Below are 19,517 nucleotides of genomic sequence, written 5' to 3'. Positions count from 1 at the left end.
TGCGCCTGAGACCCAGTCCCGGCTGGAGGAGGGGCGGAGGCCCTTTTGGCCTTAAACCTGCATAAGGGTCTGCCCCAGGGGAGGGTGCCGGTTTTTTCCGTTCTGGGGTTTTTGTTTTTTGTTTTTCTTAAGGGTCTTGGGCCCAAGGCTGGGCCTCCAAGCACTGAGATAATGTGTGACCCACACTTAACTCAGCAGACATTAGGGGAACGTGGGTGGCTGGGACATTATCACCTGGACACAGCCTCACTCAGGACAATGCTGCGCAGATGTGCAGCCGCAGTCCACAGGCCATGAGCTGGAGGGCAGCCCAACCCTGGCCAGCTTCATTCTACTGGTGTACCCAGCTTGTCACTGCACAGTAGTGCCTGGACACAGTGGCGACTCATCTTAGCTTCGCTGTGGATGGTGATGCCAAGGACACTTAACCCTTCACCTAGTCTCGCCACAGGCTCTCCAGAAAGTGTCGCCCTACACTCAGTCTCCACAACCTAACCTCCCATTATCAGCTAGGCTCAGTTTCACTAGCTGTCCTTGTTACCAGGACCCATTCACCTACCACAGTCTGCAGCAGAATGTACGTTTAAGTCACTGTTTAACCCGTACAGTGGGGTCGGTCAGCCAGCTTGTTTTTTAAAATAAAATGTGTAGTCTAAAGACTTTAGCAGGTGGTGTTTCTAGGACCTGCTAGTTTTTCTCCATGGAAATGGGGGCACCTTATCCCTCTCAGAGGAATCAGAGGAGGTCTCCACGTTCTGGGTGGCCGGCTGGGACTGGCTGTGGTGGGGTAGAGGAGGGGTGTTGAGGGGTCTCCCCGTTGTGCAGCACACCAAGGCCTCAGTGGGCTTAGGGTAGGAATGCAGGCTCCGTGGGAGAGGCAGTGCTCTCCTACCCCACCCCGCCGCAAGGTACGTGAGGGCAAGGTCACTCTGCATCGTTTATTGTGGGAAGGGGTTGAATCTGGCTCCTAGGGGTCCTGCTGGAGCCACAAGTTGAGGCCCAGGCTCAGCAGAGCCCCATGCACACAGGCTAGGAACGCAGTGGGGACCGAGGCTGCTGCACGGATGGAGGCACCGAAAGAGGCCAATACCCTGCGCCCCCCTAGAGGCTGCTGCGGGCGGAAATTCTCCCTGAGCGGTGTGGGGCTTGAGCCAGGGAGCCCGGCCTGGGGCACAGTCTGGAACTGGGCCACCTGGGGTTTTGGGGCAGAGACAGATCAAGACGTGGGTGGCCTGGGGTTTCAGGAGGCAGGGAGGAGGAGGGCAGCACTGCCCAGGGAAGAGGTTGAGGCCCCACCTGCGCGCGCCCGATGGGGACCGGGTCCTCGAAGACCGTCCAGACAACCGCAGGTTGGCAGCCAGGTGTGGTCAGTGACCCTGCGTAGCGGTAGTAGCGCAAGAGGCTGGAGGTACCCGGCAGCAGCGAGGCCAGTGGAAAAGTGGATGTCAGATTCACTGAGGCCCCTGGGCAGGGGAGGGGAGGCAGGATTGGAGTCAGCCTCCCTGTACCCAGCCAGTCCCCACCTCCAGCACCCCTGAGACACCACCACCGCCCCCTCCCCCCTCCCCGCCCCGCGGCCCGTGGCTCCTCACCGCGCTGAGACACATTCTTCAGGCCCGACACAAGGGCGGAAAAGTTGGCATTGTCAGTGTCCTGCTCCTGGGGAGGAGACTCCAAGTGAGACGGGCTCTAAGTAGACAGGTCTCAAAGGGGGAACTCCAAAGGGATCTAGGGGAGACTGTAAGTGGCAAGAGGGTATGCTCCCAGTAGAGGTCAGCTGGGAGATCTGGGGGAAGGTCACCCTCCACTGACCCTGCAGACCCAGGACCTCTGGCTGGCCCCATCCTCCTACAAACCTTATGCACTCCCCCCACAGCTTGACAGGCCCATTCTGCCCCCTTTGCAGACCTCCTTTCTGGGAAGCACAAGGAGTCACAAAGCCCCTCTCTCCGTCTCTTACTACCAGGGGCTCTCCCTCACCGCCAGCTGCACCGCCAGCACAGCCAGCCCGTCAGGGTGACTTCGCGCCTCCCCCAGGCTCTGGTACCTCGTGTTCATGTGGACCACATGCATCTGGAGAGGCACAGATCATGAGAGGTACCAGCTGTCCCTTCCACGGGCCACTCCCGCCACCCTACCCCATGCCCAAGCCCACCTCCATGGGGCGGCGCTGCCCATCCAGGCTGTGCTCTGAGCCTGCTTGCCCAGGGCCCCCCCAGTGGAAGTGCAGCTGCAGCGCGCGGTAGGCAGGCAGGGGCAGCCCAGCGCCCCGAATCTCCAGGAGGCTCTGCGGGCCAGCGTCCACGTGGAGCACCACTGAGGGTAGGGAAGCACGTGACTCTCTCTTCCACCCCGCCCCCACCCTTGTGCTTTTAGGGCCCTGGGTGCCAACACAGGTCCCCTTTCGCCAGTCTGCTCCCTGGCTGGGCTTCCACAGAATTGGTACCTCATTTGGGGTCCAGGCCCCTCTGCGGGTCAGACAGCAGGGGAATACCCACCCTGCAAGGACTGGGGACAGGGTGACCCTCCTATGGCTGGAGTTTTGACCCAACACAGCTGTGTGTGATATTGGGCGGTTGTGATGACATCTGATGCTGGGGAGGGCACGCTCTGACTTCTGGGAATGTCCTGATTCCTAGTCCTAGGGGGCAATGGCTGATTGCTATTGTTGGGGGGTGGTTTCCTGTTGGAGGTGTCTTTACTAACATGTGTGGATGTTCCTGTGCTGATTGTGGAGATTTTGATCCTTGTGTGTGTGAGGGTGGGGAGGGGCAGGTAGTTCCCACTCCCAGGTGGTTCCTGCTCCTGTCTGGGTGGCAGGGGTGGGGTGGTGGTAGCGGTTCCTGGTCTCAGGGTACTGACCTGTATGGCCATTATTCTCCAGGGTCCATGGGCCTGGAGGTGCTGAGTTGTAGCCTTGGAAGATGAAAGGTCCCAGGGTGGGGTCCCGCTGGACTAAGTGAAGGTCAATGTTGATGGGGGACTGGGCTGGGCCCCCACAGGCAGGGGCCATCTCCTTCCAGTGGGTGGGGCCTGAGGAAAAAGGCTTGGAATCTGCGGATGGGTTACGGAGGCAACTTGGGGGTACAAAGAGAAAGACAGTGGTCCTTCACACATACACAGAGAATTGCCCAGCCTCAGGAAGCTTGTCTCTGTCTCCCCCTCAACCCCCACACACCTGGACAGGTCACAACTGCCACACACACCTTAACCTAGCTGGATCACAAAGTTTGTAACTCTCAAACAGGCAGGCCATACTGCAATCATCTGCAGGTAGACTGTCCCACAGAAAATGGGGGTGGAGTGGTCCCCTGGCCCCAAAGTCCCACGCCCACACGGGGCACCTGAAACACCTGCTCACACATGGGCTGGCCACACTGACAGGCTTACAGGCCCCACCGATACGAACAGCTTGGCACACGTGCAGGACTGGAGGTCACATCAGCAACAGACCTGGACACACATGCAGGGGGACAGTCACAGCCGGCTGCTGTGACCCAGGACTCCAGACAGAAATGTGCAGGGACCACAGCAGCTCAGCATGCACACCGCTTTTGGGTCACGCTAGCACCAGACCATCACAGGACAGACATCCCATACAGCTTCACACGATCCTCTGTCCTCACCGCACTTCGGGTCCTGGGAGTCATAGCACCAGGTGTCTGTGGACAGGGGACAGGGTACTGAGATGAGGAACAGCCATCTGGGTCCTCGCCAACGCTCCATCCCAGCCAGGGTCCAAGAATGGGGGTGCAGGGCTAAGGCCAGAGGAGGCTGGCGCAGACCCTGCTCTTCCATCCCAGACTCCAGTATCTCCTCCCCCCAAAGAAACCCCCCAGTGGTAGGGCTTAACAGAGAGGGGGGTGGTAGCTACAAGGGAGTGTAGATTCCAGAATGGCTGGGCGGGCCCAGGTGCTCACCACTCGAGTCTCCGCACACCAACAGTGGAACAATGAGGAAGGTGAGTGCAAAGCCCTGGGAACGCATGGTGTAGCCGCTGCAGATTCCGGAGGACTGGAAAGTGCCAGAGGACAGTGGGGGTAGGCAAGGCAGCTGTTTGTTAGTGGGGAGGTTGAGGGGAGTGGCTAAGTCTTGAGGGCTCACTGGCAGGCCACTGCAGAGAGGGTCTGAGGGGGTGGTGTCCAGGCAGGGCCCCCGGCAGGGAAGACCGAGTTCTGAGATCACCAGGCACAGGCTCTGATCCCAGGGCCGAGTGCCAGCCACAATCACTGGTATTCACTGGAGCAAAGCCTTTTAAACGGAATCTCTCAATTAATGGGGGTGGCGCTACGATGCCCATTTAAAGATGAGGAAGGAGATGGAGGCTGGGGGCCGGGAGTGACATGCCAAGGCCACCAGGCAAGGACAGAAGATGAAAGGGGAAGGCACCTTGAATCCCAGTGCTCTTGCCTTTTGAGGCTGGGGTGGGAGGGTGTCCTTCCCTTCTGCTGTGGGCCCGAGACGACCACCTGCCCCAAGACCACAGCCTCTCTTGTATAGGTCTCCCCGCTGTACACCAAGGGCAAGGCGTTCCTTTAGGGGATCATCCCACCATCTGGGAAGCTGCAGCTCTCCCACTGATTCAGCCCTCCCCCAGGGGGGTACTTCAGGCTTCTGCAGCAGCTCCTGAGGCCCGACCCCGCCTCAGGCTGTGGCCTGAGCCTGTTCCCTCAATTTGCTGTCCTGCAAAGTGGGGCTGATCTCTCTTGTCCCTTGGTGTAACCAAGGTGACAGTTTGGAAAGAGCTCTGTATCTGGGCATGTGTGTGCCTGTGGGTGTAAGCACAACTGGGCCAGGAGGGTGCAGGGAGGGTGGTGGGGTGGGGTGATACTTTTTTCCAATCTCCAGAGGGCCAGACTCTTCCCACTTTGGGGAAGGGGCACTGTCAGCAAAGCTGATGGCACTCAGGACCCCTCACCACCCCAGCAGGTGTGTTCAGGAATGAAGGAACTGTCCTCGAAGCTCCTAACCCCATCAAGGGACTCCCTGTTCTTTCCTGACCCTGGCCCCTCACCCACCCAGCCCGTGGGCCCCCAGTGCCCAGCCTGGAGCCAAATGCCAGGCGGCTGGGTTAGGAAGGTGAGCACAAGGGCTCACTTGAGGTTGAGTCCCTGTGGGTACCCTTTTGTTCCTTCATCACAAACTGGGGAATTCCTGAAAGGGCCATGGTCAGAGAGCAGAAGGAACAGGGCATCCTGGAGCCCTGCACCTGGCCTGGCTGGTACAGATGCTCTGACCCCTCCACCCACCCATTCCCACCACCATGTCATGCAGCCCCGACGTGTCTGTGGAGTCTCCCGTCCCCACTTGGGTCACACCAAGGACTGACCACACCTCATCCAGAACACAAATTTATTTGGCATTTGGATGAAATGGTTCTCACAGCATCTTAAGAAAAGGATTAGTGCCAACCCAACCAAAAATAAACCCAAACTAAAAACCCTTAGTGAAAGGAAAACATAAAAAACAGGCATCGAGACAATGTACAGTATGGACTCCTTCCTCCACCTGGGGGAGGAAGTCAGGACCTGGGGGAGGAGGCCCCTCCCAAGAGCTTGGCCTGTACCTCTGGGGGCCCAGTCTCTCTCAGGAGCACAAGAGTCGCAGCTACTAGGGTTGGCCTCGGGATTCTTCATCGGACCGTGGAGCACAGTCAGATCTTACAAAGGGTGGTAGCTGGACAGGAGGCTGAGGACAGCCAGGCTGACACCAGCTCCCCCTTGTTCCTCTCACAACCGCCCCCCAGAGGAGGTCAGCTCCCGGGCACCGACTCCTGCAGACACAGCAGGTGGGGGTCTGGAGTAGCCCCACACATGGGCCTTCTGCCCGGCCCATGGATGCAAGTGGGCTGAGCACCCCAGCGCGCGACAGAGCCCTGTGGCCAGTCCAGAAGCAGGCTCGCCGTTTCAGCTCACTCCCTCCTCAGCACCTCCTGTGTGCCTGATTGGCCCCAGCAGTCCTTCAGTCCCCACAGGAGTTTCCCAGTCCCACATGGTTCCGAGGTATGGGCCAGGGACACGGGAGCTGGGAAGGACTCTCAGCTATAGAGGTCAGGCCCTCTGTGCTCTGCTGGGGCAGACACTCCAAAGCAGACACGCTCAGGACACTCACCTGGCACCAGTAAGACCCGTGACTGTTCTCCAGCCCTCAGCTGCCCCGAGCCCAGCAGGCTGGAGGCAAAACACGCTTCCTGCTTGGTCTTCAGCGGTCAGTGTGGGCCGTGAGGGCCCAGAACGCCATTCTCAAAGTGGCAGCCCTTTGGCAAGGGGAGCTCCGGCCTGCTCGGCATGCAGCCCACCTGCCTCCCACACTCTGGGTCCTGCAAGTGTGGACAGGCAGTTCAGACTTCACACCTCTGGCCGGCTCAGGGCATGACAGTTTCTGTGGGGCAACTCAAAAACCTCACTCCGTCCTGGAGGAACACAATGGGTTTCCAATCGGGAGAGTGTGAGAACGTGCCACTGAGGTCTGTCACCAAAGAGCACTTCTAGTCAACCCTCCAGTCACTGCACGCTGGTCTGGAAAGGCCACACCGGGGACCAGGCACACGCTCCATGCGCTCAGCCACAGGACGGAGGTACAGACCTCGCTGAGCCTCCGGGCCACCCCAGACATCACAACGGGCCTGGGAAATGGGGGCCCCATGCCCGAGCTCTGGTGTACCACTACCACCTGCAAAACTTGGACACATATGTACACACATATAGACACACGCACACACACAAAAAGAAAAGATCCAGACATTCAACGTAGAAAAGATATGGATGTGCTAAAAATCGCACAGAACCCGCTTAATCTCGAAACCTCAGAAATGCTAAAAGCCCCATGTCAGGAGATGGGACCGCTGCCCAGGAGCAGGCAACAGGGTCCCTTGGTCCAAAGGCCCCTGCGCAGGGTACCCTGCACCCTGAGCTGCTGAGGAGCATGAGAAGGTGGCATGCGGCCACTGGGCACTCAGCCCCAGCGGTGACAGTGTGCAAGGAGATGGACACAGCCCAGGGCATTCGTTTTGGCCACCCCTCCCCACAAAGAAACAACCCTTTATGGCACAAACATGATGGGGTGGGGGGCAGGCCAGGCCCAGAGGCGAAATCAATTAAGAGTGGGGGCTCCAGAGGCTAGCAGACAGGAGCCGGCTTAGCTCCCAACCCCCAGCAGAGGATCCAGGGCCAGAACACTCATGCGTGGCTAAGGGCCTTGGCCCAACTCCAGGGCTGCCTCTTGGGGGAGCCATGCACAGCAATGCTGGGGAAAAAATGGCAGGGTGGGACCAGGGCCTCCTGGCACAGAACTGGGCTTCAACGAGCCCAGCTAGACGAGTGGAGAGTTCAACCTCCTTCCAAGACCCTCTTTCCTCAGGGCCTCGGGCACCAGAGGCCCAGGCCATCCCCCAGCCTGGGGAAGGGTCACCCTTGATGTTTACAGCTGGGGTGGAGTGGAGGGGATTCTCAGAGCAGTCATTGTGGTCACCTTCAAGACTGTCTACCCTCAGGCAGACTAGTACCCAGACAATACTGACAGTCCACAAACATGGTGGTGCCTGGAAGTGCCCCTCCCGCCTCCTGGCCACCAGGGCCGTGTGGCTTTCTGGCAGGCTCCTCTGGACGGCATGCCACAGCGAGCATGCCCACCAAAACCAGATGTGGTGCGGGGCCCATGCCCACAGTGCCATCTTTGTTCCCTACTTCTGAAACGTGTGGTCTGAACAAACTCCGTCATTCTTCTGCCATTTGAAAAGAAACAGACAGGGACCAACAGCTATGCATGTTTCTAGAGCCCTCCAGGAGGCCCAGTGCAGGTGTCTGCTCCCTTGGGAGGCCGGTGTGGTCTGTGCTGCACATGCGTGCGGTCAGTGGGTTTGCGGCCGTGCAGCTGGGTCCAGGCTCACTCAGGGGCCCTTTAAGTCTCCCACGGGGATCAGGATTTTCTTGACAGCAAAAAGGTGCTCTCTGCCCGTCGGGGCCTTGGGCTGGGCCATCCTCTACACCACGGTACTGAGGGAACTGCGGCTATGGCGGCCGCCCCCCGGCAGTGCCTCTGTGGCTGGGGTGCTCCCACTCTGGCCAGGGTCAGGGGGCACCAGCAGGGCACTGCTGCTGTCAGCTGAGTCTTCCAAGTCGGCCAGAGAGGGCCCCGCAGCGGGCAAAGGGTGCTCCAGACGCCGGGGTGACGCCCCTTCACCGCCACCATCCCCTGGGCTCGGCGGCCTGGCCTCTGCCGGCTCAAAGGCATCATCGTCTGCAGGGAGATAAAAGGGTGTCAGCAGGATGGTGGGCCTGGCACAGGGGAAGAGGGTGGGCTGGAGAGAACCAGGGGACGCTCCTTCTGCCATCACCCCTCACCTCTGCCCACCTGACAAGGGGCCAGGTGCAGGGGTACAACTAGGAGCAAGCCATGGTGGGTGGTGTGGGGGGACATGGCAGTCAGCAGAACGAAGTTAGGGGAGAGGGAACATCCTCTCAGACTTGGTGGGAGTCAAAGCAGGGCATCCCTGACATGAGGGAGTTACTGGGCTGGCAGTGGCCAGGCTGTTGCTGGAACATGGGGATGGGAATGCAGGAGACAGGGCTGGAGCAGGCAGCTCGGCAAACCTCACAGGGGTCTGAGGGAAGCTTTATGGCAGGCCACTCCGTTCAGTGTGCCTGCTCCTTATTAGCCAGTCCCTCTCTGAAAGCTTGGGCATGGGGGCCCAGCGTGCCCCTTTTTGCTAGCTGGCCTCCCCCAGCCCCAGGAGTCCGTGACCCTGCCCTGGGGAGGCTCCACGCAGGCAGCTGGGATCTCTTGCCCTCCCACAGCGGCATCCCTGCCAGGAAGCCTGTACCCTGAACCCCCCGAGAGCAGTTGGAAAATCCGTGTGTGCAGGGGTCACATCCAGGTCCTGCCCACAGACCACAGAGGAGTGGTCCCGGTGAACACAGCATGGCTGGCCCCATGACACCTGTCCTGCTGTGGTACATGGGTGCACAGGGAACCAGCCACCTCGGGGTAGGGCACCGCCCGCTGGTATGCTGCAAGGGGTCGTGTGTAAGAGACAGTGTTCACACAGCGGCAGATGGGATGGGACACCTGAGCCGCACACCAGGCACAGGGACAAGCCAGGCAGTGGTGAGGAAGCCGGCACGGCCTTTGTGCAACATGGCCCTGTTAGGAACAGGCTTTCAGGGTATCAGACGGATAACAGATCTGAGTCACTGGGGCGAACATCACAGAACCAGTGCTTTCTCCAAAGAACTGCTTCCAGACAGGAGGCAACATCATGATGGTGTCTCTTGAGCTCATGACACATGAGGTGTCTTTAGGGCCAAACAGTTGGCTCTGGGTTGGCCCCTGTAGCTCTGGGTTCGCCCTGTCCCCACAACGACCAGCACCTGGCTCTCCAGCTCTCCACAAAGCCCAGCTGGGTACGCCCCAAGGGCTGCTTGCTAACAGGTGTTCACAGGAGGAAGGCCAGTGGCAGCGTGACAACTGCCAGCAGTCCTCTGCATGGGTAACCCTGGGAAGAGCCCACCTACCGACACATAGCAATATCTTCCACCTTAAACGGAAACCCAAGGGAAAAGCAGAAGACCAGGAGGAAGTGGAGGTTCAGGGTCCTGCGGACTGGGGGGGAGGACCACTGGCTGCACATGGTGGAAGGTTAGTGACGTGCTGCTCCCTGTCCCTGTGGGGGAAGCACCTGCGGGGTCATAGAACACGCTGTCAGGGTTGATGGAGGCCTCGTAGGGCGGCGGCGGATCATCGGGCTGGTCGATGTCTGGGTACTTATATGCAGTGTAGGGAGGCGGAGGGTCGTGGAAGTGGAACGTGCCGCCTTCCCCATCGTCAGAAAGGTGTAGTGGCGTGAGGCCGGTGCCGAACCCGTCTGGGCCGTAATCAAAGCCAGGGATCCTCCGGCCAAGGTTGAAGTGGTGCACTGCACAACCACAGGGAGACAAGCAATAGAACCACGTCACTCAAAGGCACGCAGCTCAGTCCCCAAGTCACTCACCTCCTCTCGAGGCTGCACCTGCAACCCAGGCCCAAGGGGTCAGGTATCCTGTCACACTCGTATGCCCAGCTTGCCCACCCGGACCCCCTCCTTCAGTCCATTCCTGGCCCTAACCCATGTGCAACCCCTCACTACTTCCTGCCACTTCTGCTGCCCAGCCATCACCACACCCTCCCACCTGAGGGTCTCTGAAGCTGACCTGGTGGGAACTGAGGGTCTGAGGAAGGACTACGCTGGCTCTCAGTGCCCCAAGGCCCCCAACTGCAGCTGGCACAGCCCCTCAGCATTCCTGCCACCTTGACTCAAGAGCCCTCGGGCCCTTGGGGTCTGTAACCATCCCACCGCTCCCCACATGGACTGGGGGACTGGGTGCTGGGGAGCCTGGCTTGCTTGCTGAGACAAGGAGCAATTCCAGCTCTACTGAGGGCACAGGCCTCTCACTGCAGAGAACTTGGGCTGAAGAGGGCAAGTCACACCCTAAGCTGCCTAACAGTTCTGGGTATCTGCTGCTCTGCCCCCTCTCCACCCCGCAGGTGGCCCACTCACAGTCCAGGGTGCCAGAAAAGGTAACATCACTGATCAGAACATGCAACAGCAGCTGTGGGTCCTGTTTCAAGGCCTGGAGGGGCGGGGGAGCCTGGGGGCAGCTGGCACTGACAATGTGTCCCTCCCTTCACATATCTAGGGCCTGATTTCAGGTCCCCAGGACAGCTCCTCCAGCTCCTCAGGTGCTGGGGACAAGCTGGGGCATCCCTATCAGTATCCTCTCCTTCTTCCTTGCCCCTTCCTGCTTCCTGTGCCCTCCCAGTCTCTCAAGGGGACCTAGCCTGGAGTGGGGCCTCCACTGGGGCTGTCATTGGCAGGGCGAGCCGCACTCACAGTTGGCTCCGATCAGGGACTCAATGCGTTCCCGCCGCCTCTGGCGAAGCCGGTGGACCATGAAAAGCAGCAGCGACAGGATGAGGAAGGAGGAGATGCAGCTAACGATCAGACGCATCCCACTGGCCATGGAGTCGAATAGGCTGTTGCCATCTGTTACAGGGAGAGGAAGGAAACTGGCTGTTCTCTAAGAGGGGAGACTGACCCCCAGGTGCTTAGTGGTACGGGAAGGCCACAGCCTTTCACCACCAGGCAGGTGTGTGGAAAAGGCAAGTGCTTCCTGATTCCCTGCACTTGATGATCTTGGGAGAGAGAGAAGAAATGAAACAACTCAAAGTCATGAATACTGCGCTAACACCAAAGAAGAGACGCAAATTGTGGGCCAGGAATAATATTTTACCTTCCAGCCTAGCACTAAGTTCCATTCAATGAGCCCCTTCTGCCTAAGAGGCTCTGCTATAGGTCCCCATACCCCCAACCACACAGGACAAAATCAGGCACATGTGACCAAGTTCCTGGACCCTAGACCAGGGATGCTCACCTGGGCGACTCTGTAACTCCCAGGGAACATGTGACAACATCTGGAGAGACTCTTGGTCCCCACCAACCCCTCAAGGGTGGAGGCACTATTGGCCTCTGGTGGGTAGAGGCCTGTGGTGCTGCTCAGCAGCTTGCCAAGCACAGTAAGGGCCCACGTCACAGTGCTCAGTCCCAAATGTTGACTATGCCCACACGGAGAGCCTGCCTTGCCCTGGTGCCCACCAGTGCTTGTCCGGTGCTTGCTGTGGGGGGAGCACACGTGGTGAACACAGGAGGAGACGTGAGGGAAGAGAACTTGCGCTGGCTGAGTGCCTACAGGGGGACAGACTTCCCCATGGGCTCTCACTGAGGTGAGATGGGCCACTCATACCAAGTCACAGACTAATAGGACCAGGAAGTGGTCCTGAGAGTACCTGCCTCCACGACCCAGAAAGCAGGCCACAGACTGTTGACTTCCAACTCTGTGACAGCCATGCAGGCAGATCCCCTCCAAGGAGACACTCCATGACCAACAAGGATTCCATGTGAGAGGCCGGGCTCCCGGGGCCCATCTACTGCTTCCGCTGGCCCAGCCAGCTCCACACCATTGCAGATGGTCTGAGCTCACTCTTGCCCTCCTCCCACAGGGCCAGGGAGCCTCCCTCAAAGCTGCACTTATTGCTGACAAAACTTGGGAAGTAAACATGTATAAAGGATACATCCTCTCCCCAATTAGCTGCTTTTCTGGTGCCTCTGATCCTCTTCCAGTGTTAAGGGAACATTTTGTCTGTCTGTGGGAGGACGACTGTCAGCTCAGGGGGCTGCTGACATGTCTGTTAATTGGTGGCCAGCTCAGAGATCCCAAGGGGGCACCTGCTTAAGCAACAGTCCCTTTGCAATGACTCTTACTAATCATTTCCAAAATAAACTCAAGGACACGGTAAAGGTCCCTGACCATCCCTCCATGGTGATTACCAGGAAGGAGGGAGCATCCCCTAGAAGAAAGCCACCTGCAGTCAGACACAAAGAAGACAGCACTGTCCTAGGAGACAGAAGCCAGTTCTTGGGTCCTTGGGGACTCACACCATGACTGGTCAGCTATAAATGTTGCCTATCCCAAGGTCACAAAGATTTTTCTATGTTCTCTATTTTCTTTTAATGTACTTAATTTTTTTTAGAGTATATATTTTTCTTCTAGAAGTCTTACAACGTAAGGTTTTCTAGTTAGGTCTTTCACCATTTTTTTTTTTTTTTAAGATTTTATTTATTTATTTGAGAGAGAGAGACAGTGAGAGACACCATGAGAGGCGAGAAGGTCAGAGGGAGAAGCAGACTCCCTATGGAGCTGGGAGCCCAATATGGAACTCGATCCTAGGACTCCGGGATCATGACCTAAGCTGAAGGCAGTTGCTTAACCAACTGAGCCACCCAGGAACCCGGTCTATGACCATTTTGAGTTAATTTTTATACATCGTAAGATGTGTAGTTAAAGGTATATATGTATGTATGTGTATATATATTTTTTTAATATGGATGTCCAACTGTTCCAGCACCATCTGTTTAAAGATATCCTTTCCCCATTTAATTGCCTTTGTACTACTGTCAATTATTAGTTGACCATATAAGTGTGGGACTATTTCTAGACTATTTTGTTCCAGTGATCTACGTGTCTCTTCTTCTGATAATACCACACTGTTTTGATTACTATGACCATACTACTATGACAGTAGGTTTTAAATCAGGTACCATGAGTCCTCCAATTTTTTCTTCTTAGAAACTGTTTTAGCTAGTTTAATTTCCTTTGCCTTTCTACATAAATTTTATTTATTTTTTTAAGTTTTGTTTTGTTTTAAATTTCTAAGTAATCTCTACATCCAATGTGGGACATGAACTTGCAACCCTGAGATCATGAGTTATGTGTTCCACTGATTGAGCCAGCCAGGCACTCCTCTACATAAATTTTAGAATCAGCTTGTCAATGTCTGTAAAAAGTCTGCTGGAATTTGGGTTAGGACAGCACTGTATCCATAAATAACTTAGGGGTAATTAACTGCCTAATGATATTGAGTCCTATGATCCATGAACATGGTATACCTCTCCTCTGATGTCTTTCATCAGTATTTTATGGTTTGTGCATATATTTGGAAGGCTTATGCCTAAGTCATGTTTTTTGGTGCTACTGTAAATGGTACTTTTTTTTTAGATCTTTAAATTTCCAACTATTCACAGGGAGCATATATAAAAACAATGGAATTTTGTATATTGACTTTGTATGTGGAGACCCTGCTAAACACAATTAATTTTAGTAACTTTCTTGCAGCTCCTTTGCGATTTTCTATGCAGACAATTATATCATCTACTAAAAAAAAGATAATTTCATTTCCCCTTGTAGTCTGGATACCTTTTCATTTTCTGGCACTGCCCTTGACCTCCTGTAGAACCCTAAACAAAGTGGTGAGAGCAGACATCCTTGCCTTGTTGAAGGGGATACTTTCCCAACATCCCAGTTTGGGTGGCAGTTTCTCTGTCGTTGTTGGAATACAGGTACTTCCCAGGAGAAAACACTCAGCTTGGGAAGCAGGCAGGAGCCTGCAAACATAACACTAAACAAGAGGCAGGAATAAGCCCTGGATAAGCTGCTCTGGCTGCACAGGAGAATGGCCTGCAGCAGCTATGGTCTCAACCAGATGCCCTGAAAGCCCTGTTCTGCTGAGAAGTCCTCAGGGCTTGGCAGGCCCTACAGGTCTTACACAGGCCTGGTCATTCTGACAAAGCCTAGATGGAGGGGTAAGGCAATATGGATAGATTCCTAAGAAATGGAATGAGAAACACATGTGATGTGGCTTGTAAAAGCCAGTCTTTGACTCCTGTGGAAGGTAAGTGAGCTGGGGGTTCAGAGTGATGTGGCCAGGACACAGGAGACCTGGTAAGCACCTAATTAGTGCTTGTCAGAATCCCATAGGAATGCATCTTATACAAGCAGGTACGATTTACTCTGTGAGACAGGGAGGCCCAAGTGTACCCTCACTGAGTTCCACTCTCCCTGGTAGGCTCTTCTGTACTCTTCACAGCCGACTGCACCTCTAGGACTTGTGCCAAAGTGTCTGATTCAGCCAAACCTCAGACACCCTCTGACACTGCTTTGCCCTCTCCTGCAGACGCCCTTCCTGGCATGCAGGGACACTGACAACTCTCTACTTAACGAGAGTTCTAGCTGTCGTGGCTCTCACACACCAGTTCCAACTCCTGTCCCACGAGCACTAAGCAAACCAGTTTCTCCTCCATAGGGGCCCTGGAGGATGGAGATGGCCACCACGCCCTGCCCAAGCTTCTCTTCTACGGGGTCCATGAGCTTAGGGACTTCCACAAGGCCCTGTCCACGTCTGTCTCACACTGCCAAGATAAAAAAACAAATTCATGCTTTTGATTTACAGTTCTCTTGAGATTATGAATTCACAGAGATGCCAACTGCACTGGTGTGGAGAATAATCCAGCATGTTGTATGACTGTGATGCCCACTAACTGTCATACAGAGTACACTGCTCCCTGCTGCTCTTTTCTTTTTCCTTTGGAAAGGAAAGGAAGAGGGCTATCTAGAGACCACATGCCTGCATAGTGTCTAATCACAAACACCACCTGGTAGAATGGAGTTAGTTTCTCAAAACTTTCTCCTGAAAGATTTTAGCGGTAGAAATCGATGACTATAAGCAAATAAAAACTGTCATTACCCCCCACTCACCAAACACAAAAAAGAGCTAAAATGGGGACATAAATCATGAGAGGAGAAAGACAGGTCAGATTTAAAGCAATCAGTTACAGCTGATTCATGAACAGGCACCCTTATTCAAATTCAAGTTCACTGATGTACAATACTGGTTACCTACCTGAGAGCTGACACAAGCCAACCTGTGAGGTGGCAGTTAGAGAAGGCCGGGTCATGTGACACACACATGCTCTCAAGAGTAGTTGGCCATCAAAGCTGGCTGAACAGCTCCATAAACAAAATGTTGCTATGCCATGTGCCATGAGCTCTCATGAGTGCCCACCACTGAGAAAGCGAAGGAACATCTGGGCTCCAGCTTAGAACACAGGGGCTGACTTGTGACCCACCATCAGTCTCACCTGGGTCCAGGCACATGAACTTGCAGCATTCCTTGGGGTCCTTGCGGTACTGCTGACAGCCCTGGGGCCTCTCACAGAGGGCAGCCACACACATCTCAGGCTCCCCACCATGGCAGGTGCAGCTCAGGCATGGGTCGTCTCCTTTGGGGGTGAAGTAGAACCCCTCATCCACCACATTGTCCTTGATGTCAACGCATGTTTGACCTGCAACATGCACATACATGCATATACGTATGCATCATTGGGCAGCAGACACGACAACAGAAGAGTTAGCAAGATCAACCAGAGAGCCCTCTCAGTGCCGAAGTGTGTGAGTCTGGCCCACAGCCACAGGAAGTGGCTATCCGAGAGAGGTTGTCACTACAACTCGCTGTTAGGACAAAGCCTGATCAGGGCACACCTGGCCATGAGCCCGGACAGCTGGGAGAGAGAAGAGTGCTAGATGCCAGGGAAAAGCCCATGGAGAAGTGTTTGCTTTCAAGGATTTGCCTAAGCAGTTTACTTAGAAATTTCCTCAGTTTTAAAATGTAGCTGTCATGCATATTAACCATTTTACAACACATCTGAGAATGTCTCCAATTACTCTCCCAAGAAGCTGCTGGCTCCGCTTGAAAACACAGTCCACTAGTCCTGAGAAACACATAGTAAACTCTGTGCAGAGCTGTTGTGGGGCAGGAGGAAGAGAAATGGCCATCACCAGAGACGAGAGAAAGCTGACAGCTCAGAGCCCTAAGCAAGCCCTAGACACAACAGATGCCTGGAGGAAGGGATGAAGGATGAGGCAGGGGCAGCTCTGCAAAAGACACATGCTCAGTGAAAGGCAAAGGGACATGAGAAGATGTTTGTTTCCATCCCCAAATGGAGTAAAGATATCTAAAAACACGCATCACAAATCCCACAACCATGGGTCTGAGCCTCACTGAAGACTGGGGTTGGGGTGCCTGGGTGGCTCAGTTGTTAGGCACCTGCCTGTGGTTCAGGTCATGATCCTAGGGTCCTGGGATCGAGCCCCACATCAGGCTTCCTGCACAGCGGGAAGCCTGTTCTCTCTCTCCCACTCTCCCTGCTTGTGTTCCCCCTTTTGCTGTCTCTCTCCCTCTGGCAAATTATAAACAAATAAATGAAATTAAAAAAAAAAGAAAGGACTGGAGTCAGATCTACATCGGCTCATGTGGTCAGGAATATGCAGGGCAAGAAACTCACATAGAACTGATCTCTGTTAGAAGAGGGAGAAAAAGAATGAAGAAAAATGAGCAGCCCTCAGAGAAACATGGGACACCACTGAGTGCACCATCACACACAAAACAGAAGTACCAGAAGAAGAAGAGAGCAGAAGGAGCAGAAAAAAGTATCTGAGGAAATAACAGCTGAAAACTTCCCAAACTCATTGAAAAACAAAACCTATACATGTAGGAAGCGTAACAAACTCCAAGTTGGATAAATACAAAGAGCCCTAAGCACGTCAGACACACACATCATAGTAAAAGTGCTAACATCGAAGAAAATGTGAAAACCTTAAGAACAGCAGGCCAGAAAAGACACGTTACTTATAAGAGAACCTCGTAAGGCTAACTAACAAATGATTTCTCAGAAGAAAAAAAAGAGATGAGAAGGCAGTGGGATAACATACTCAAGATGCTCAAAGAAAAAACTATCAGAATCCTACACCCAGCAAACCTAGCTTTCAAAACCTGAAGGCAACATAAAGACTTTCCCCAAACAGACAAGACCTAATTTGCTGCATTCACACATGCCTTATAAGTAATAACAAAGGAAGTCTTTTTTATTTTTTTTTTAATTTTTTTTTTGAGGGAGAGAGATTGAGCATGAGGGGAGGGAGGGGCAGAGAGAGAGGGAAAGGGAGCCTCCTAAGCAGACTCCACATGAAGTGCAGAGCCTGACACAGGGTCAGACACAGAGCTCTATCTCACAACCCTGAGATCATGACCAAGAGTCGGACACTTAATCGACTGAGCCACCCAGGCACCCCACCCCAAAGGAAGTTCTTAAGGCTAAAAGAAAGTGATCCTCCGAGAGCAATTTGGATCTATACAAAAAACCAAAAGGCACTAGAAAAGATAATCATGTGATTATGAAAGTCAATATAGTTTTTTTTTCTTAAAGATTTTATTTATTTGACAGAGAAAGACACAGCGAGAGAGGGAACACAGGCAGGGGAAGTGGGAGAGGGAGAAGCAGGCTTCCCGCTGAGCAGGTAGCCCAATGTAGGGCTCAATCCCAGGACCCTGGGATCATGACTTGAGCTGAAGGCAGACGCTTAACAACTGAGCCACCCAGGTGCTCCACAAATGAATATTTTTTCCCTCTTAACTGAATGAAAAAGCAATTGTAAGAGATACTGTGTTTATGGGGTGCCTGGGTGGCTCAGTCAGTTAAGCGGCTGCCTCTGGCTCAGGTCATGATCTCAGGGTCCTGGAATTGAGCCCCACAATGGGCTCCCTGCTCGGCAGGGAGCCTGCTTCTCCCTTCCCTCTGCCTGCCACTCTGCCTACTTGTGCTCTCTATCTCTTTGTGAAATAAATAAATAAAATCTTAAAAAAAGATATTGTGTTTATAACATAGTATTGGGCCTCTAACATACAGAAATGTAATGTATGTGTTTGCTGGTAACAGCCCAAAGGAGGTGTGTGGAAGCAAAGCTGTTCCAGGACAAAGAAATGACTGGAGGTGGTAGTTAAGAATGTTTTTTTTGTTCGCAACACTAATAGACCTAATGTGTATAATGATAATACCAGAGAACGAAAGAAAGGAAATTGGGTTTTAAGAGGTTAACATTCCACATATCACTGAAATGAACCTAGTATCAATCTGAAGCGAATGTGAATAAAATGTATATCGTAGAATGTATATATAGATATACACGGAGTTAGTGTTAATAGTTACAGTTACCTCTGAATATACTAAAAAGCACTGAATGGTACACTTTAAATGAGTGAATTGTCAAGTATGTGAATTATATCATAATAAAGCTGTTAAAAAAAAAAAGAGATGATGGCTGAGATCTTCCCATTATTAATAAAACACATAAATCCCCAGGGGTCTTAAAAGGACCAATAAAAATAAATCAGTAACTTGGGACGCCTGGGTGGCTCAGTTGGTTAAGCCACTGCCTTTGGCTCAGGTCATGATCCCAGGGTCCTGGGATTGAGTTCTGCATCAGGCACCTTGCTCATTGGGGGCCTGCTTCTCTCTCTGCTTCTGCCTGCCATTCTGCCTGCTTGTGCACTCTCTCTCTCTCTCTCTAACAAATAAATTAATTAATTAAATTAAAAAAAAAATCAATGACTAGACACAGTGGATGAAACCTCAGCATATCAACGAAGAGAAACTCTCAAAAGCGACAAGAGAGAAAGATTACCTGCTGTTCTGTGTACCTCCGGGCAATGGTCAGTCAGGTGTGGCCACAAGGCGGGGTACAGGGGAGGCAGGGGAAAACAATGTGCATTATACTCATAGGTTCTGGATGGACAGAGTCATTGCACACCAAGAAGGGATCACACAGGAAGAACACTAAGCGTGCTACTCAACCAAGTGGGGGTGGGGAGCAGAGAAGGAGTGAGGAGCCACAGCAAGTGCTTTAGTGGGGGTCAGGGCAGAGTACACAAGCAAAGGCATGGGGGGATTTCACTGGAACACTTGACCATCACTAGGTCACAGTCAGAAGGGAAGAAGGAGAACTCATGGCAGAGGCTGACCTTATCACACTGGGGCACCTGGCCACCTTGGCAGGGTGCTCACGGTCTGCTCGTGGAGCAAGAAGATAAGAAGTTTTAAAATTTATAATATACCTAACAAACCAAGGAAAGGCATATGAGAGTTCAGAGTAAGGAACAGGCAAAACAATAAAATACCATCTTCAAAGTCTTGAGAAAAAGTATCTGTTAACCAACAGATCTAGACCCAGCTAAACGAACATTCAGGACTGGGGGCAAAAAATATAGACCTTTCGTTCAGAGAGTAGAAGAGTGTAGCACTAACACCAAAGCCA

At 53.5% G+C, this 19,517-nt stretch overlaps 2 protein-coding genes across 9 annotated transcripts in view; both read right to left on the bottom strand.

Moving 5' to 3' along the window:
* Positions 1–904: 904 nt before the first annotated feature.
* On the bottom strand, positions 905–5,239 carry LOC116572408 (carbonic anhydrase 15-like). 4 transcript variants are annotated; one of them, XM_032311449.1, is made up of 9 exons: positions 3,921–3,961; positions 3,627–3,662; positions 3,362–3,453; positions 2,863–3,033; positions 2,156–2,316; positions 1,981–2,073; positions 1,593–1,659; positions 1,297–1,463; positions 905–1,192 (listed from the first exon to the last, which is right to left on the bottom strand). In XM_032311449.1, exons 3-9 carry the CDS (start codon positions 3,363–3,365, stop codon positions 968–970), a joined length of 888 nt encoding a protein of 295 aa, XP_032167340.1. In that variant the 5' UTR covers positions 3,366–3,453; positions 3,627–3,662; positions 3,921–3,961; the 3' UTR covers positions 905–967. The 4 variants fall into 4 exon arrangements, with proteins under 4 accessions (XP_032167340.1, XP_032167342.1, XP_032167339.1 ...); XM_032311451.1 differs by having other exon boundaries at positions 3,345–3,453; positions 3,921–3,960; XM_032311448.1 differs by lacking the exon at positions 3,362–3,453 and having other exon boundaries at positions 3,921–5,239.
* A 99-nt stretch (positions 5,240–5,338) lies between these two features.
* DGCR2 (DiGeorge syndrome critical region gene 2) overlaps positions 5,339–19,517 on the bottom strand; it is a 92,487-nt gene continuing 78,308 nt past the window's right edge. For all 5 annotated transcript variants that reach the window (XM_032311440.1, XM_032311441.1, XM_032311437.1 and 2 more), the window contains 4 exons: positions 15,509–15,712; positions 10,868–11,020; positions 9,677–9,913; positions 5,339–8,238 (listed from right to left, as the gene is read on the bottom strand). In XM_032311440.1, the coding sequence (XP_032167331.1) occupies positions 7,982–8,238; positions 9,677–9,913; positions 10,868–11,020; positions 15,509–15,712 (851 nt within the window). In that variant the 3' untranslated portion in view covers positions 5,339–7,981. The remainder of the gene's footprint in view (positions 8,239–9,676; positions 9,914–10,867; positions 11,021–15,508; positions 15,713–19,517) is intronic.

The sequence above is a fragment of the Mustela erminea genome, chromosome 13, assembly GCF_009829155.1.
Source record: "Mustela erminea isolate mMusErm1 chromosome 13, mMusErm1.Pri, whole genome shotgun sequence".
Lineage (NCBI taxonomy): Eukaryota > Metazoa > Chordata > Mammalia > Carnivora > Mustelidae > Mustela > Mustela erminea.
The sequence above is the reverse complement of the archived record's forward strand: the minus strand, read 5'-3'. Positions and strand labels throughout refer to the sequence as shown.